Raw genomic sequence first — 19,420 nt, 5'->3', positions numbered from 1 at the left:
CATCCAAACTACAATTGCTCCTGGCGCGAACCATTTCACCATAGGGTATGGCTTCAATGGCAGATCGTGGGTGTGCACTTGTGGCATGCAGATAACTGTTGCATGCCGTCTTTTTTCTTTGTAAGTCACTATGTATGTTTACATCCCTAATGAATAACCTTAGGTCCAAAAACTCAATGTTGGTATCAGAGTATTGAATGGTAAGTTTCAAATTAAATTTATTTTTATTCAAATAGGAATAATACATATTAAGCTGTTCTACCGTACCATGCCATATCATAATGACATCGTCAATGTACCGTCCATAAAAGATCACATTATCACTACGTGTATGTGCCCCTGGGCCCCAGACATGCCCCACCTCATACAGCAAAACCAAAGGAAATGATGGACGGAGTGTTGAACATTGCAAGCACTCACCCCCAGTCAACTGATCTGGGTTTAATTCATCACCGTTCTTTAGCCCACTCTGCCACCCCAGTTCAGACATGGCCATATGCAAATCAGTCTGACCCTGTGCCTCATGGGTCAGACTTTAAAGATCCTTTAAAGATTGTAATATCCTGTTCTCAGCTTCACTAAGATTGTTAATGTGTACACAGCCCCCCCTCTTATAACGCAAGTCCTCTAAGTCATAGAGATCGTTTGACACCTTCTTATAAAAATCATCAATGGCTGAGTCTCTAATTTGTGGCAGCATAAATTTGGATCTACAACGTAAACCACTATCAGTTGTATAATCTTGTGATATACCCAAGTGGCTAGCTACCTGCATGACATCCCCTATTTCTTCCTCATCACATAATGAGGCAAGCAGATGTATATGATGTATATCTGCTATAGATGGCACATGATTACTATTGGTAATGGATAAGGGAACACATTGTGCAACAGGATGATCTTCCAAAAAATGTTTAATTTTCACTTTGCGAATACATTTGAATAAATCTGTGTGCAAATTTACAAAGTCACATCTACTTGTAGGACAATAATTCAGCCCTCTACTCAGAACAAGCTCTTCTTGAGGTGATAATTCTCTTGAGGACAAATTAACAATTCACAATGCATTACAATCAGTTGATACTTTGCTACAATCAGTTTCTCCTATTGTGTCATCATTTATTTCTTGTTGCCCACATTCGGCTCCCTGGTCTTTATGCCTGACCTGGTGTTTCTTGCCACCCCTCCACCTGGGTCTTCGTTTGGTGTTTTCATTCGATTTCCCAGTCTGTACCTTCATACCTCCTGTAAAAAAAATGAGGGAGGATCTACGGCAGGTGCATTGCTGGTCCCCTCACCGGGATCACTCTCCAAAGAGGAGAGTGAACTGCTGCATGATGAAATGCTAGCAGGTTTCTCACTCTTTTTTCCTTCAATCTGTTGGGGTTTCTGAGCTAAGTCATAATATTTCCTCGCATATGTAAAAATACGGCCCCTTCTGTAATCTCCTTCATCTCTCAAAATTTTTCTCTGCTTTTTCTCTTTAAGATACAGTTGATAACTGTTCAACTCCTTCTTGAGGACTTCCATTTTTTTGTATTACTTCTTTAAGATTACTCATTAATCTCTATTTCTAATATCCTGATTTCCTCCTTGATCTTGGAGACTTTTCTCTCTGCATTAGTAATTAGTGTCCCCATCATTTTATAGGAAGCCTCATATAGCCCCTCTTCCCAGTCTTTTAAAAGATCTGGATCCAGATCCCCAAAATTAGGAAGGATAAGGATCCTCAATCCTCTGGGGATACGTCTATTCTCAATATATTTCTTGAGGGTGGTCCCATCCCACCATTTACCCAATTCAGCTTTTTTTAGTTTTCTAGTCTCATGAATTTGCTTTTTAGGCCCTCATTCTTTTCTGTAGATATACCGTTTTGCGCTACACTAGATGACGGTTTTTCACAAAACAAATCATCTAAAAGCTTCTCACGTTCATCGTCATAATCCATAATTTACATATTTTGAGCTCAAATGTCAGTGCTGGCAACCCATAAACAATAAAGACCAAAGACTTGAGGGTAGAGGCTGATCGAATCCGCACACAACAAATGAATACTGTGTCTGATTATTAGATAGTGCACGAAACCAGGGTGTACTCCCCTCTGTACTCAGGACCGTGAAATTTGGGCTTAATATCAATGACGAGATGCATTATTTCCTGTAATACATCCAAGGACTATGCACATATGATTATGCAGGATGATAAATTGATTTTTTCTATTTACTGTAAAACACCTAAGGATGCTGTACATATGTATATGTTTAATGATATATTGATTTTCTCAATTGCTAGTAAATCTATTGGGATCCACTGTGAATCCACTGTAATGTGAACCTGACAATAGAGTGGGCTGTGTCTCCTGAGTTCTCGGAACTCTTCTTTCTTTGCGGGCAAATGAAACAGTTTTTGGAATGTTAACTGTATAATGCGTAACTTTCTTAGATTATATAAATAACTTTTTTCTTTGATATAATTTTTTTCTAAAATATTGGGAGCACTTTTATTGGAGATCGTATATTAAACTTAGAGAGTTAAACCGATATCGGTGTTGCCATGCGATGCTCAATATGGGTAAATGGCACTAAATGGAGTCGTGAATGGGTGCAGCGTGGTGGCTGCGTTCATTTTGGACCAGGATTGTGTTTATAATTGCGAACGAGCCGCATAGCAACTTACTTACACAAAATAGTGGAACGTTTTTCATTAAACGATTCATTTATACACTAGGGAGTTTTGCTGACATAAATTACGAAACGGTTGCATATATGAGGGACATGAAATATAGAACGTGTGGTAATTGACCCACCCAATATGGCCGCCAGGTCTAAGCATGGATTAGGGCCTTACGTACAAACTGGAATACGTGACATGTTACGATAGATAAATATTGAGATTGTTTTTATTGAATTGGTTTTTTGTAAGATGGATAGTGGGGTTGACTCCTATTGACGAATTATGGGGTTTATTACGTGCAGGGGTTACGGAGAATGGCTCCTATTTGAGCCGCGAACAGTTCCAATATGTCAGTGCTGTTAGCTTGTGTTTTAGCACACGTGAATAGAGTGACCTTGGCAACCTTATTTCCGGGCAGGGGGTTTAAATACGGGAGACTTATGAATGAACGGTTTCGCTGAAAATTGCCGCTCGTGCCTGGATTTGTGGACCTTCGCTTGTCAGCATATCTTTGGGCGCTTGAACTGGGTGTGAGGGACTGCGAGGCGCTTGCAGCGTGAAGATTGCCAACAGCTGCTGCCTCTTCCCGGACACTCCCCCTTTGTTTGTTTGCCCGCCTGCCTGCCTTTATAACACAACTCGCGGCCCCCGCTCCACGGGTGCCGCTCGTGCCTGGATTTGTGGACCTTCGCTAGTCAGCATATCTTTGGGCGCTTGAACGAGGTGTGAGGGACTGCGAGGCGCTTGCAGCGTGAAGATTGCCAACAGCTGCTGCCTCTTCCTGGACACTCCCCTTCCCTCCTACTTACTTGCCTTCACTATAAATCCAGAACCTTCTGATGCAGCGCGGGACGCGCGCGGGGCGCACGCCGGGCGAAGCCCGGGCCAAGGGCGGGCCCGGTTCATGCCCGTTCCAGACCGAGTAAGACCGGACCGGGCCCCCCCTCTAACGTTTAACGTTTAGTCTGTTAGTTTTTTTAGTAGGAGGAATTAAAACATATTCTCGCTTAAGTGTATTCTCGCAGATAGCTATATCCACTACTGCTAAAAATGGCGACTACTCGAGGGAGCAGGAGCAGGCTAAATGTGGATGTATCTAACATTACTGGCCCACTTGATAATTTTATTGTTAGAGCCAACTCAGTTATCGACCAAGGGATTGCAATTATGGAACGGAGAGTGTCACAATATTTACTATTAGCACGGCGCTCCTCCATGGGCCATTTTGCAACAGTTAAAACTCCCGTCCCACAAAGTAACAAGGTAACCACGAATCTAACACACGCAGACATACATAGTATCCCAAATACAGTGGATTTGTCACCGTCAATGGTGGATTCTATATCCCTTACACAACTAGAGAGGTCTCCGCTCCTTGCTTCAGAGTCATTGAGTATTGAATTACCGTCACAAGATTCAGCTAATGATCAGTTGAGAGGAGTGTGCGAGGGAGTTGGTACAAAAATAACAAAATTATCTAAAAATCCTAGGAAAAAGAAAAATGATAAAACTGCTAAAAGGACTAGGAAGTCACAAAAATCTACTGCTTTGGGGGAGAAAGGGGAAAGTAAACATTCCCTCAGGTCTGCAGCTCATAAAGGACAGCAGTCAAAGGATGTGTTTATACGAAACTGTCCATCAGAAACCGCTGTTATTTTGGATTCGAGTAGTGCGGGGGTCCCCTCTGTTACTGATATAAATTATAAAACTATTGAATCTGACAATAATTTATTTGAGTATTTAAAGGAGCTTTTTAAAACCTATCTTTCTCCTCTAGAAATTAGGTTAAAGCGGATTGAGGCACAGTTAACGGACCTGACCGAAGTCTCTAAAATCCCGATTACCTCTGGGGTATCAAAGGCTGCGAGTGGGACACTAAGCCGTACAAAAACACCATTAGTGAGCTCCTCGACTGCTAAACCACAAGCTCCTGCAACCAAGGCAAATAAATCGGCATCCACCATGACTGAGAAAATAACAATCATAGAAATTAAAAATCCCCCTATAAATTTGTCTCAGGAGGCTAATACTCTCAAACATTGTACTTGGGGATCCAATTTAGGAAACCCGAGCATTAGTTTGCCCCCAGAAGCATCGCCATATGTGGTAATCCTGACTGGGGTTCCTAAATTGAAGGAGGATAATGAAGAGTCAACCGGATCATTAAAAAATAAGGCACAACATTGGTTAAATATCAACCGACCCCTCCCACCAAATAGGTGTAGTAAGATCTTAATGGTCTGTAGGGTACCCTGGGTGGGGCCAGAAAGAACGTCGATACAGGGTGACTGTGTTCTGGTCAATTTTTGATAACCCAGACACGGTCGATTATATCTGCTCTTGGGATACCCAATTTAACAATGAGGGTATTGAACCTAAACGACTTTCTTTCTTTTATCCACCTAGACCTTATCCCCATCAATTTTATTGTGATGAAAACTGGGCTACCGTGGGTACTCAAGTTAGTGGAGCGGCCAAAAGGCGTTGGGAAAGGCAGCCTATTAGGGATCAAATACCCAGGGATACCTGGAGAGGAATACTAATCTCCAATAGATTTAATAGCTTGGAGATGGTGGATTGACTCTATTGGAGTGATTGGAGTTTAAATGTTCACTGTCCTAGCGCAAATAAATTGTATAATAATTTTAACGACAGCACTATGGGCTCTTTAGGGAATATCGACGAGGGCAGGGCTAACCAGTTACCAGTAACCCCAATAGCAACTCCAATAGTTTGCCCATCTTTAAATGAAAATTCAGATAGATTAGAGCAGGAAATATTTACACATCCGGTTCTGGACCCGGAAACCGCCCTAAACTTTCGGAATTCTCAAATTATTATGGAGATAGAAATTGAAAGTAATTCGTCTTCGATTGAAACAGATTATTGTGTTGACTATCTCCATAATTTAAAATGTCAAGGAGAAATCAAAAGAGGGGATCTGACCTTCCTATCATGGAATATAGCGGGCTTATCAAATAAGGTGAACGACCCCATTTTTCGCGACTTAATTGCGAAATATGATATCATTTGCCTCCTGGAATGCTGGGAACAGACTGAGATTCATCTGGCAGGTTATCGGACATATTTTACTCCTGCCATCCAGTCGAGGAGAGGCAGGAGTTCTGGGGGCCTTTGCACTTACATCTCTAACACAGTTACTCTGTCTATAAAACAACAGACTACACGGGGGCATAATAGATTTCAAGGTTCTCAGCTTAACAGCAGGTGGGAACCGACTCCTTATTCTAGTCAATTTATATAACAATATCCCAAAAGAAGAACATCACAAAGTTTTAGAAGATTTAAATGACTGCATATGTTCTTCTAGCATTAATCCTGAACATAATGACACTTGTATCATCCTGATGGGTGATTTTAATTGCCATTTGTGTCCTCATAGCAATTCAGGCATTTGTGGTATGGTTAACCTGATTGGCGAACCATGCACACATTTTGAGCATACTTCTTTGGGAAACTTGTTTAATAGCTTAATTTTTGACTTGAACTTGGGGTTCGTAAATGAACTTTGCAATCCCCCGGTTTTATTTCAAACCACTTTTAATGGGCGTGGTCTACAGTCCGTTATAGACTATACACTGATTTCCACTTTCTATCACCATAATGTCCTGTCTTTTAAAACACTGGACATCGTGTTGAGCGACCATTATCCGATCAGTACAATCTTAGACCTTGAGATGAGTATTAGATCAGGTACTAACGTAGCCGAAAATTTGTATCGCCATGCCCTCTCATTGGCGAGACAAAACGGCTACGCCTTAAAATGGAACAAAGTTGACCCTATAAATTTTCTTCAAAACCTAATTAAGGAACAACATAACAATATTAAGATTTGTTTGGAGGAAAATCCTGATCCGGGCATGATTGTTAACGCTTTTAACCAGATTACTTTGTATATTGGTGAAAAACTGACAGGAACATTTCGAACAGGGGCGAGAGAAAAAGCTGAGGGATGGTTTAACTCTGATTGTACAAAAGCACATTCTCGCTTAAAGCAGATCTTAAAGAACATACCGAAAGACCCGCTAGCAGTTAGAGTTGCGAGAGCAGCCTACAAAACTTGCTTGAAAAAACGGAAACATGAGTTGAAGGAGACTGCGTGGGATACTTTAACAAAAGCCAGTCTGTTGAGAGATAGTACTGCCTTCTGGAAAGCAGTAAACGCTCCCTTTTTCGTAGACAGAAAATCCGATAAGGTAGAGCTTACTATTGATGGACCAACTTGGGTGGACCATTTTACTGAGCTTTATAAAGAAGATGTCCTGCCTACTATAGACTTTACCTCCCATAACCACCAGCTTTTTACTGAGTGCGCCCCTTCCGTTTAATTTCCTCTGAGTATTCTTTTCTCTGTCCCCGAAGTAGAATTAGCATTACTAGAAAGTTCGAGAAATAAAGCTCCCGGCCCCGATGGTGTACCTATAGATATATATAAAGACACAATTTCCTTATGGACCCCTTTGCTGACCAACGTATTAAACAGCTTTAATATCATGGGTTTTCCATCGACTTGGCAAGAAGCCATAGTTGTGCCTATTTTTAAAAAGGGAGATCGTAATGACCCCAAATGCTATAGGCCTATCTCCCTACTTGATTATTTGATGAAAGTGGCAGGCAGAGTCATTTTAAACAGATTAAACTCCTGGGCTGAGGAAAATGATGTCCTTTCTAAGTTCCAATATGGTTTTAAGACAGGTTTAGGTACAATCGAACAAGGACTTAATTTAGCCCTAATCATCGGTAAATATATGACGGCTAAAAAAGGTAATCTTTTTATGACGTTCATCGACTTAAGTTCAGCCTTCGATTATCTGAACCATGAGGTCGTATGGAATACTTTGACAGGCCTGGGTATTGACACAAACATTCTTAACTTCATTAAAGAATTATATAGGGGGGCAGGGGCAAAGGTACGCTTTGGAAATAAAGGAGAGTGTTCTACTAAGTTCCCAATAAAGAAAGGGGTTCGACAGGGGTGCATTCTGGCACCATTCCTTTTTAATCTATATATCAATGGTGTGGCGGAATTTTTAATCAAACAAAAAGTAGATTATCCTCAAATTGATGGCACGGCGGTTCCCATTTTACTTTATGCGGATGACGCAGTTATCATGGCTAGAACCCAAATGGGCCTCCAAAAAGCTCTAACCTGTTTCACATCGTTTATGAGCTCCAGAGACCTAAAAATAAATATAGGGAAAACGTTCTCCATGTGCTGCTCTTCGAAGAATAAACTTCCTTGTAATATTTTTATTGAAAAGTCTAAGATAGGACTTACAAGTACTTTTTCATACTTAGGGGTTGTTTTTAATGAAAAAGGCACTTGGAAAGCAGCGATTAGGAGCAGGAAACTTGCTTTTGCTCGTGCACTAGGAGCAATAAAACAGTTTTCCAATAAGCTGGGGGGGCAGGCCTGTCCATATTCTAATGGATATTTATAATGCCAAATGTGTTTCAACTGCATTATACGGTTCCGGCATATGGGCTATCGCTGACTGTCAGGAGATTCAAGTAAAAGAAAATTCTTTCCTGCGTTATTTGTTAGCGGTTCCCAACTCGTCCTCCACATTTATCTGCCACAAGGAATTAGATCTGGCTTATATTTCTGATCTAGTTAAAGTTAGCCCCTTATTGCTATGGCACAAGATATGGACTACAGAGGAAACTGTTTTTAATAGAACTATTTTGATTGACTGCCTCAAATTAGAAAGATGCATGGACATTCCTTGGATTGGCTATGTAAAAGAGTTTATGATTAATATGGGACATTCACCTTTTTTTGATAACCCTTGTTCCTTAACCTCGATCTCCCGGAAGGCTTTCAAAAAATGTTGTCTTGACTTCCTGGAAAGTAGACGATGGTGTGAAGAAAAAAGTAAGATATCTGTATCCCAACATAATTTACTTTTACAGGCCCCTGGCCTACAGCTGTATCTGTCTCCCGATTACTCCAGCTACGACAGGATGTTGTTAGCTCGTCTGAGAGTCGGGTCCTATTATAGGTTGATAACTTTTCCAGACAGAAACGATTGGTCTGCAAATTTAATTAATTGCCCATGTGATAATCTTGCAATGCAATCGCAAATACACTCTGTTCTTTTCTGTCAATTTTATTCATGGGGAAGAAGGAAATATTTGATTCCTCTACTGAAGACCTGGGGACTGAGGCAGTGTAGGCCTGCTTTTCTATAACTGCTTTTACTACAAGATGAAATAACCATTAATGCCTTATCCAAGTTTTTAAAATTTGCTATTCGGTGCAGATTGTCGATGAATTAATTCAGAGTCTGCCTTTATGTTGGATACCCCGACCATGATGTACTTGAGCTGTTAAAATTTCGATTTTTAATTCAGTCTTTTTGAACATGTATGTATTTCTGTGTTGCTTTTATGATTTTAAATTTGAAATCGAATAAAGCTATCTTGACTTGACTTGACTTGAAAATTGGATGCTGATTATACATGCGGTCGGTTATCATGCCGCTGCCGGTAAGCTGCAATGGGAATCATTATTTTGTATCATGTATTGAATTGTTCGAGTCTGCTAGATCTGGCTTTGCTAAAGCTTTTAATAATATATAACACCATAGTTAAATGATGCGGTGTGGGTGGATAAGCTATACACCTAGTTTCTTTAGATAAATGAGACAGGGAAGTGTTGCAATTTACAATATATGGACAAGCGCACATAGATTTTAGGGGAGACCGTGTTTTTAAAGATGGCCGCTGTCTTTATTATTCGGCTTGGGGCAATTTTAGTTCGTGTGACCATATTCTGACGGGACATGTGTATATTCATTCCAAATTTCATCACTCCATGTGGGAGTTTTACAACTCACGCCTTGGCCCTTATTTCATTATTAAATTTAGTAAAACAAACATATCTAAGGCTATCCGTATAAAAACTAAGTCACACGGTGAATACAATCGCGCTACAAATTTGAAAGAATACTTGAACTGTTTTTGGAAAGCAAAATGACACATGGGTACAGCCATATGTTCGCTTTTCATGTAAATTCATGGACCATTACATGTTTCTTTTCAAATTAACTGTGGTCATTGGTCTGCTTATTTATTTTACATCTTTACTAAGATTGTGGTAAATAAAATATTACGCTGTCAGACTTTTAAAATATAAATAAGATCATGCATAAAGCAAGAGGCTGAGTCTGTGGTATCAGATTCATAAAGGGATTTATTCCAATAACTCGAGTCAAAGGGAGAATATTTCCATCACCAAAATTGGATCTGGAAAGGGGCTCAAAAGTATTCTCAATATTCTCAAAACATTATTCACAGAGTACAGTATATATACATTTCTCAATTGTACGTAAGCAAAAGAGCAAGAGAGAATGAGATAAGAGCATGTGGGCGTGTAAGTAGGCGTGAAGGTGGGCGTCCATGTGGGCGTCCACTTGATGATAATGGGTAATTTGTCATGTGTGGGTGGATACCTGGAGAATCCTGCAATGTCAGCAGAAATATTTGGCAGAGATGCGTGCGCAGTCGCATGACGTGTGATAGACGTGCAACTAGAGGGAGAAAGGGACTTGACATTTAGCTCTACATGTGGAGACAAAAGTCTGGGGTTATGTCAACCTAATCCCAAATCATATCTAACATCCTATGTTTAAAGAACTGTGTTATCCAAAAAGAAAGGTCTCTCGAACAAAATCTATTCTATACTGACTGTGAGTGCGTGTACAAGCGTCTAAGTGTCTACACTAAATGCGAGGGGGTAGGAATATTCCATGGTAACAGGGCTATGAATTACTTGCATAAAGACAGAGAAGCCGGGCCTTTTGCTCGGTAGCTGGAAGAATGTTTACTTAAACTACTAGACAGGAATGCATTGGGCAGGGACGAAGCAGATAACTCGAAGGTGAAATACAGTTCTTGGCAGAGAATAGGCTGATGTCAGGCTTCGTGAGCCGCGCAGAGAATGAGACAAAGTTCATGGTCACAGATGCAGGCTCAGACTGGAGCTTTCAGAGGCAGAAGGCAAGAAGAGTTTGATGACAGAATCAGGGCCTACTTGCCTGGACTGAAAAATAGCATAAGTGAACCATATAAAGCCGGTGGCCTTTCATACTTAGGAATGGAATATCCGGCCTATTCATGGCGGATCTGACAGAGGACATGTTGACGGTGGACGCACATGTGTTTGCGTCTTCATAACTGGAACTGGAGGGAACATACATGTACTTGTGATTCATACATGAAACCGTTGGGGTCCAAGATAGGGGACATAACTGATCAGAAAAATCCATATTTCCACATTCCCTCCTTGTCCCCTACTTGCCCGTTAAGAGATATCAATCTTCATCAATCCATTGATCTGTTCATATAACATCATTTGTTCTTCTTTCTTCTTCCGTGACGAATGAAATCTTGGTGTGGAATGCACGATGTGGCACACAGACCACAAATCGCTGGTCCACATTGCAGGCATAAGCAGCAACTGAATAGTATGAGAAGGCCAATACCTAGGAAGGATAGGACCCTCCATCCAAAGGTAGATAATACACTCCAAAACCAACCGGACCAAGTCCAGGTGCCTGGATTCTGGTGTATCTGGCTTACAATCTTATGAAGGCGAGTTATGGCTTTATATACAGATGGCGAATTTTCTGGTATGAAAAATGCAACAGCTTGATTTGATGACCCTACAAGCTCCGCCCCTATCGGCCAGGATAACGTCAAGGACAAGACTATTTTGAAGCACAACAATCCGCATAGCAGACTGCTCTTCTGTTAAATTGCCTAAGGCGGAAATAGTTTCGTTCACTACTGCTTCAAGGGTTCTGGTTAATCTACGTATCAGCTTACTATTGGTAACTGTACCTATATAGGGAAAGAAACCTTTATTGAAATCTGTGTATTTTTCCCATGCTGTTTCAGTGTAATCGACAATTGGGAGATCTCTCTGCTGTCTATTGTGTACTAAATGAGTATTTCTATGATAATCAGGAGGAGCTAGGAAAACAGGTGGTAGGAGGAATGCTATGTAACAGGTACCATCCCAATCTAGAGGTAGGCGTATATATGCGGTCTGGCCACATATAAAGTAGGAATGACGAGAAGCTCTAAATGTAGACTTGCCTTGATCACTGAATTTTATTACAGTGGTGCATTTACTATGGCCCATGTGTATGGAGCCATTCTTTCTTATACATAATTCCCCTTTTACTGGGAATACGGACATGGCGGGCAAGATTGGTGTAGCTTCAGATTCAACGTTCAGGATCATGAGGTTAAGTGTAAAATTACCTAATCCATATACTTCATTTCTTAGATCAGTTCCTGTTCTTTTGGGAAGTCCCTCCTTGTTAGGGTAGCAGACTTTAAGCAAAAACTAAATTCAGGTTTCCTCATACCCAGTTGTCTTGATAAACTGCGGAATTCGAATCTAGGGAATTAATCAAACTAAACCATGCTCCACAGGAGCCATTGTGTGTGAACGGATAGAGAAAGAGGGGCAAAACTCCCTTATAGTTCTGATAGGGGGGGAGTCGGCCACAGACCCAGCAGTCTGTAGTATTGCTAGTCTGATGTGAATGGTGCAGCATCTGAATAAAGGTATTGTTGCGTAAGGCAAGTCGATATGATAGCTCATAGGATGGTAGATCACTAAATGTGTGCTTTATGGTATCATTAGTGGAGGAGTATAAGAGTGAGGCAATAGGAGGAAAAATAGCATGTAGTATTAAGCTGATACATATTATCGTGATGCACATAAGAGATTGAAAAATTACAGTCACTATACATCTATTTGCTTCTTATCTAGCTCTCTTATTTTTGCTTTATGTTATTGTCCAAGATCTTATGCGAGCCAGAATACATGTTCAACCGCTTCACCACCTAGTGGACTTAATTGATCAAACGGGTTCTGACTTAGATCAAAGTTTAGCTTTGTGGAAACTTCTGGGGAGTCTCCTCTAGAAAATGGTGTTCAAAATCCAAAATCCAAGTTTAAAGTCTTTTTCCTTTGTAAAAGAGTGGTGAAGGTGCACTTTGACTTTAACGGCCGTCCCCGTGGTCCAGAGCACTGACTTTGGCGCCTTCCATCCAGGAGCGATGGAGTATTCTTTGACCTGGGTGTTGTCAGGGAAGGCGGCCGCCGCTGTAGTACCATTTTGATATGAAATGGGCATATTCAGCCTATTTTCCTGTAGTTACAGTAATTCTTCACAATTTTTTATTAATTATTATAATATTTTTTTCTAATCACATTTGTGTCTTTGCACAGTGGGTTCACATATATATATAGTTTTTAGTAATATTAAGACGGATGCATTCTAAAGTTGGTAGATATTCATGCATTTCGTTTGGTTCTCATTTGATTGCATTTTATAGCATTTAATTATGAACACACGGAACAAGCTTGGCTCTATTTGAGGGCTTTTTCTTACTGTATAAATAGTCACCGATTGAGAATGTAATTAGCTTGTCGTCTCGTGCGTGACTCTGGTGACTTTAACTATTCTAAAATATAATATATTCCATCTGGCATTGATTTCTATGGTTTTTCTGCTTTTTACTAGGGCAATCATTTCCAAATACTGTGTTGGGGATACGAGCATCATATAGGTATTACTTCTTTGAATTAGAGACAGGTTCCAGATTCAAGAATTGTGTGAAATATGGCATAGGCAGATAAAATGGCTCAAATATAAACTATGTCTGTTGGAGTCATTACTGTGGCGGCCTGCTGCACAAACAGAGTGGACTTTCAGTTAATGCTGTGTATAGTCTACCTCACCCAGCATGTTAGGCAGAGTAGACATGCAGTCATTGGCAGTGTACTCCCACTTGGTGGGTGCTTCTCAAGTGTCCACACTTTGACATGGAAACTCCATTAGCAATGAAAACCTACCGGCAGAGGTGGACATTTGTGGATTTTTTATTAATGTGTCTTTTTCCATGGTGATTACATCTGCTTAGGTGGAAGAACAATCACTGCTGCAGCCACAACTCTACATTTGATGGAGATTCCAACTCTGTCTTGGCAGAGATGGTAAATGTACCACAATTGTAGATTAATAGTCTGTTACTTAATCACTGAATCCTGCCCACCTATCTACAATATGGCTTCGTATACTATTAATACAACCTCATAGATTTTGATAGACAATCTGCAGTTTGATTTCAGAAACTGTGATTGCAAATTGTATTTATTTAAGTAAAAGTTATCAAATGTGTTTTCCACAGACAAATGTGCCATAGAACCAGAATCAAGAGACAATTGTGGCTGTGAGGGAATCACCAAAGAGCAGTGCAATGAAAAAGGCTGCTGCTATGATGACAGCCAACCGGAAACCTTCTGGTGCTTCAGCCCTCTCCAGACGAACGGTAAGGTGCTAAGAAGAAGGACATCTGTGCTTTCAATTTACGGTTTGTTGTAAAATAGTTGAGGCTATATTGAAATTTCAAATTATTAACTAGAGTTGGAGAGTGAAGTCCCCCTCTTTCTGGAGTACATGCCAAATCCACATAAGAAACTAGTGACACAATGGCCTCCACCATACTATATATGTGGTACAGGAAAGTTTGACTTTGACTTTTTTAGAGTTGGTGTCACCTCCATGGCCTGCTGCACAAAGGCAGTGGACTTTCACTTAAAGATTAGTACAATCAACTTCACCCAGCATGTTAGGCAGAGTAGACATACAATCATTGGCAGTGTACTCCCACTTTGTGTGTGCATCGCAACTGTCCACACATTGAGATGGAATTTCCATAAGTGACGAAAATCCACGGGCAGAGGAGGGCATTTGTGGATTTTTCATTGAAATGTCTTTGTCCATGGGGCTTACATCTCCTTAGGTGGTGAAACAGTGACTGATGCAGCGACAACTCTATATTTAATGAATATTCCAACTCTGTATTGGCAGAGAATGAAAACAGACAACAATGGTGGATCAATTGCCTGTTGCTTATAACATACATACAACCTGATGGATTTTGATAGACAATCCGCAGTTTCATTTGTGAAACCTGTGATTGCAAGATGTATTTTTTTAAGTATAAGTTATCAAGAGTATTTTCCACAGACAAATGTTTGATTGAACCAAAATCAAGAGTTGATTGTGGCTACGGAGGAATCACCAAAGAGCAGTGCAATGAAAATGCTGCTGCTTTGATGACAGCAAACCAGAACCCACCTGGGGCTTCAGCCCTCTCCAGTTGAATGGTAAGGTGCTAAGAAGATGGAAGTCTGAGTACTCAGTTTCTGGTTTGTTGTAAAAGAGTGGAGTCTATATTGAAATATCAAATTTTTCACTAGAGTTGGACAGTGAAGTTCCCCTATTTCTGGGGTAAATGCCCAATCCACATAAGAAACTACTGACACAATGGCCTCCACCATGCTGTCTATGTGGTAGAGGAAAGTTTGACTTTCAGTACCTCTGAGTTGGTATCACCTCTGTGTGCTGTTGCATAAAGGAAGTGGACTTTCACTTAAGAATTAGTACAATCAACTTCACCCAGCATATTAGGCAGAGTAAACATGTAGTCAATGGAAGTGTACTCCCACTTTGTGGGTGCTTATCCAGCGTCCACACTTGTAGCCACAAATTCCACTAGCAAAGTAAATCCACTGGCAGAGGAGGGAATTTGTGGAGTTTCTGTTGAAATATCTTTGTCCATGATGCTTAGATCTGCTTAGGAGGAGAAACAGCGACTGATGGAGGGACAAATCTATATTTAATGGAGATTCCAACTCTGTATTGGCAGAGAAGGAAAACTGACACCAATGGTGGATCAATCATTTGTTATGTAATCTCTGAATTATGGCCACAGATCTACAACATGGTTGAGTATAATATAAATACCACCTCATGCATTTTGATAGACAATTTGCAGTTTTATTTCCAAACCAATTACCTTTCTAAAACAATTAGTAACTAATGTGTTTATCACTACTTTATGCATTGTCAAACAAAAATATGAATGTAAATATGCCCAGGAAAGGCATAAAACTTGTGTGTCCTTCTAAGTTCCAGAGCAGCTGGATTCAGCCACATTTTTATGATATTCAAATAAATACACTAACAAACAAAACACCTAATTTGTATACTTAAAGTTTTTCTTGAAAATCTGGAAAGGTGATCCAGATCATCTCTGTGCAATAACCATTATCCTGAAGAATATTTTGTGTAGCATGACAGTCTGCCTGTAATAGGGTTCCTGGAGTACTATTGTACATGTCATAATATTAGCATAACACATAAGTTTGACTTTGAATTCTTCAGAATGTGGATCTAGGGGTTCTACTGGATCTTCAGTTAACCCTCAAGTCTCAGATCTCAGCGGTGCTCAAAAAGTCTTGCCGTATCCTTCGAATGTTGAGGAAATGTATTAAACTGCTTCCCTGTTCAAAGACTAGTCAATCACTTGCCCAGATATATGCTACCTGCCTAGTGCTGGAACACTCTCGGAGTAGCTGTGCGTTTTGTAAATCCCTCATTCATTCATTCATAATATTAGAAAGCTTTCATTTAGACCTGCTCACTATAACAAACTTCATTAAAAATCTCTGACTTGAACTAGAAGTTCATTTGATTATAAAAAGGTTTTATCATGTTTGCTTCATTTAAAAAATAAACTTGGTTTTATAGGTGGCTCTGGAAATTTGTGACTTCAAAAGTTGACTTTAATATTTGTAATGTACCTCTTTTTTATTAAAGTGCTTTACTAAACCTTTCCAAATTATACTACAAAGCAGCTGTGTAAATATTGGCCTACTGTTTGAAATGTACAGGATTTGTGGATTGTGACTAGACAAGTCACAAAAGTGAGCTGTTTCAGATTATGTCAAGGTTACTAGTAATTTACACCAGCAGTCAATATCAGGAAGGCATTTTTTAAGTTATTAATTTTTTTTAATCAGTTGGAGAAAACTATTTTTTTTTTGTAAAACCTCCAAATCATAGACCATGGGGGAAGCAGTGAATATCACTGCAGATTGCAGGAGCTAGAAAACACTTTTGAGATACTTATAAGCTTGACTGCTACAAAGATTAGGGGAGACAAGTTGGCCTAATGGCCAGGGCAGTCGACCGGGGAACTGGGTTTGTGTCTCGGCAATGACACTGAACATCCTGTGATTCTGGGCAAATCACTTAATCTCCCCATGCCTAACAAAAATGAATATATCCTCATGTAATGCAACTGGTGCTATGTAAAGTGCTCTGATACCCGATTCGGGTCAAGTTTGCGCTATCTAAAACTCTGTAAAAAAAAAAGGTTGGGTCTGCTGTGAATTTTGTCATTTGCCTAAAGTCATGGAACTGGAATAATTCAATTCTATTGCTGCAATGTTTTCCCAAATGCATGGATGTTAGAAATGGGGGTCTCTGGTTGGCAGTGGATGGCCACTGTCCAAGCAGGGACCCTTCTTCCTAAGTCAGAGTGAGGGGCTGCACCCTTTTGACAACCCCTGCTCCACCCTGTGGTAGCGTAGCACGAGCAGTTAGGCTAATCTCAGAGGCAGTGTGTTAAGCGTCTATGACCATACACAGTAATACAGTGAGGAACACTACAAAGGGACACGACACAGGTAGGTTTAAAAAATAGTTCTCTTTATATATAGGCTTATCACAAGACCAAATAACGAGAACGCCACAATACTGTACAAAAAGAATTCTCTCTGGATGCTGCAAAAATAGTTCAAATGAGGAATGCAAAGTTCAGTTCAGGGCAATGGTCTCTGCGACCCTTTTACTCACAGTTCTGGGGTGTTGTTGACAATAATCCACAAAAATGCCGCTACGGCGCGTTAGCGATGTTTTTCCTCATGCTTTTGGTTGCGGCGCGTTAGCGACAATTTTGGGGCCTGCAACCGGGTGAGGCGATGATCAGGCCAGCGAGCCCTCAGCGGCAGCGATGCGATGATTTTCCTGACGCTCCGCGGCTGTAGGGATCATTTTTAGGCCCGCAAACGTGCGGGGCGATGATCAGGCCTACGAGCCCCCAGCAGCAGCGATGCAATGATTTTCCTGACGCTCCGCGGCTGTAGAGATAATGTTTAGGCCCGCAAACGTGCAGGGTGATGATCAGGCCAGCAAGCCCTCAGCGGCAGCGATGCAACGATTTTCCTGACGCTCCACGGCTGTAGCGATAATTTTTAGGCCCGCAAACGTGCGGGGCGATGGTCAAGCCAGCGAGCCCTGGGCAGCAGCAGTGCAATGATTTTCTTGATGCTCCTCGGCTGCGGAGGCTCGCTAACAGGCCTTAGCGACGAAATGAAGTCTACTGCTCCTGAGACTTCAGTCAGGAGGTTAGTTCTCTCTCTAGCCCTTGGGTGATTGCAGGGTCAAGATTAAAAAGTTCTCTTACAGCTCCTTTTCCCTCATATTTCCAGTCCAATGATAACTACTGCAGGCCAATCCAGGGAACATCACACAACACCAGGACAGTCCTCTACTGCAGCTTCCTTCAGTTCCACAGACAGAGGTTGGTCTTGAGATCCAGGGACAATACAAAATGTAGGGGTTTCAGCACATATATTTATACCCCAAAAGTCTTTGTTCTCAGAAGCTACAAGTCACTGAACCCAGCCAGAACCAGTTCTGCCCAGCCCTGGAGCACTTTGTTTACCAGGCTGCATCCTTCCTTTCAGAAAGAGGTGGTCTGCCATCAGACGCACAGTGGGAGGTGGAGCCAGCATTCACCTTGCCAGGCACAGCCCTATTCAGGTCCAGGAGCTACCCCTCCCCATACTCCAATGCAGATCTCTCTCTTAATACCAGGTCTGACTCAGCCTGCCCTGTCCCTCCAAAACCAGTCAGCCAATACACATAACAGCAGAGTACACTGGAAGGCTTAGGCAAGAAAATACCTACTTTCTAAAAGTGGTATTTTCAAACACAGAATATAAAAATAAACTTCACTAAAAGATGTATTTTAATATTCTGAGCTCAGGCATACTAAATTCATTTTTCTACCATGTTCTATGGGTCAGTTAGGACTATAGAGTGTAATAGCCAAACCTCCCATTCTGGCCTATGGAGAACAGGTAGCCTTACAGTAGTGAAAAACGAAATTGGGTGTAATTCACTAGCAGGACATGCTACACACATCAGAGCATGTCCTACCGTACACATACAATGCACCCTACCATAGGGGTGGCTTACATGATGCCAAGGGAAGATTCAGGGGCTGGGAAGTCGGTTTACTTCAAAACCAAGATGGCAGTTCTAGACTGCACACAGACACTGCAGTGGCAGGTCTGAGACATACTTTACAAGCTGCTTCTGTGGGTTGCTCAAATCAGCGTTGCAGGCCCACCAGCAGCATTTGGTTTACCAGCCCTGGGCACACACAGGCCACATTACTAGGGACTAACAGGTAGACCAAATAAGCCAATCAGGGATACATAAATTCATATGTCATCTTTATACAGGGCGCATCCGCGCTGCAGCACTGAATGGCAGTGGCGCAGCGCCCAGAGCATCTATCACCAGAAAAACAGAGGAGGCACAGCGAAAAAATGGTAGGGTGGCTCACGCCAATGGTGCCAGGTCTCACACGTCTCCCCCTCAGCTGAAATGTGGGGAGAACTACCCATCCCCTGGGAAGTTCTCATCACTAAGGCGGAAAAACCTGGACAGACCGTCAGCATTGTCGTGCTCTGTACCAGTGCGGTGCTCCACCTTAAAGTCCATCCCCTGTAGGAAAATGGACCACCTCAACAACTTGGGATTCTCATCACTCATTTGCATCA

General features: G+C 41.3%; 1 protein-coding gene across 8 annotated transcripts in view; it reads left to right on the top strand.

Annotated features, from left to right (window-relative positions):
* LOC146829991 (uncharacterized) overlaps positions 1-19,420 on the top strand; it is a 328,887-nt gene that overhangs the window by 14,959 nt on the left and 294,508 nt on the right. For all 8 annotated transcript variants that reach the window (XM_085604233.1, XM_085604235.1, XM_085604231.1 and 5 more), the window contains exon 3: positions 13,906-14,046. In XM_085604233.1, the coding sequence (XP_085460359.1) occupies positions 13,906-14,046 (141 nt within the window). The remainder of the gene's footprint in view (positions 1-13,905; positions 14,047-19,420) is intronic.

This window comes from Triturus cristatus, chromosome 5_1 (assembly GCF_964204655.1).
Source record: "Triturus cristatus chromosome 5_1, aTriCri1.1, whole genome shotgun sequence".
NCBI lineage: Eukaryota > Metazoa > Chordata > Amphibia > Caudata > Salamandridae > Triturus > Triturus cristatus.
Note: the sequence above shows the minus strand (reverse complement) of the source record. Positions and strands in the feature narration are given on the sequence as shown.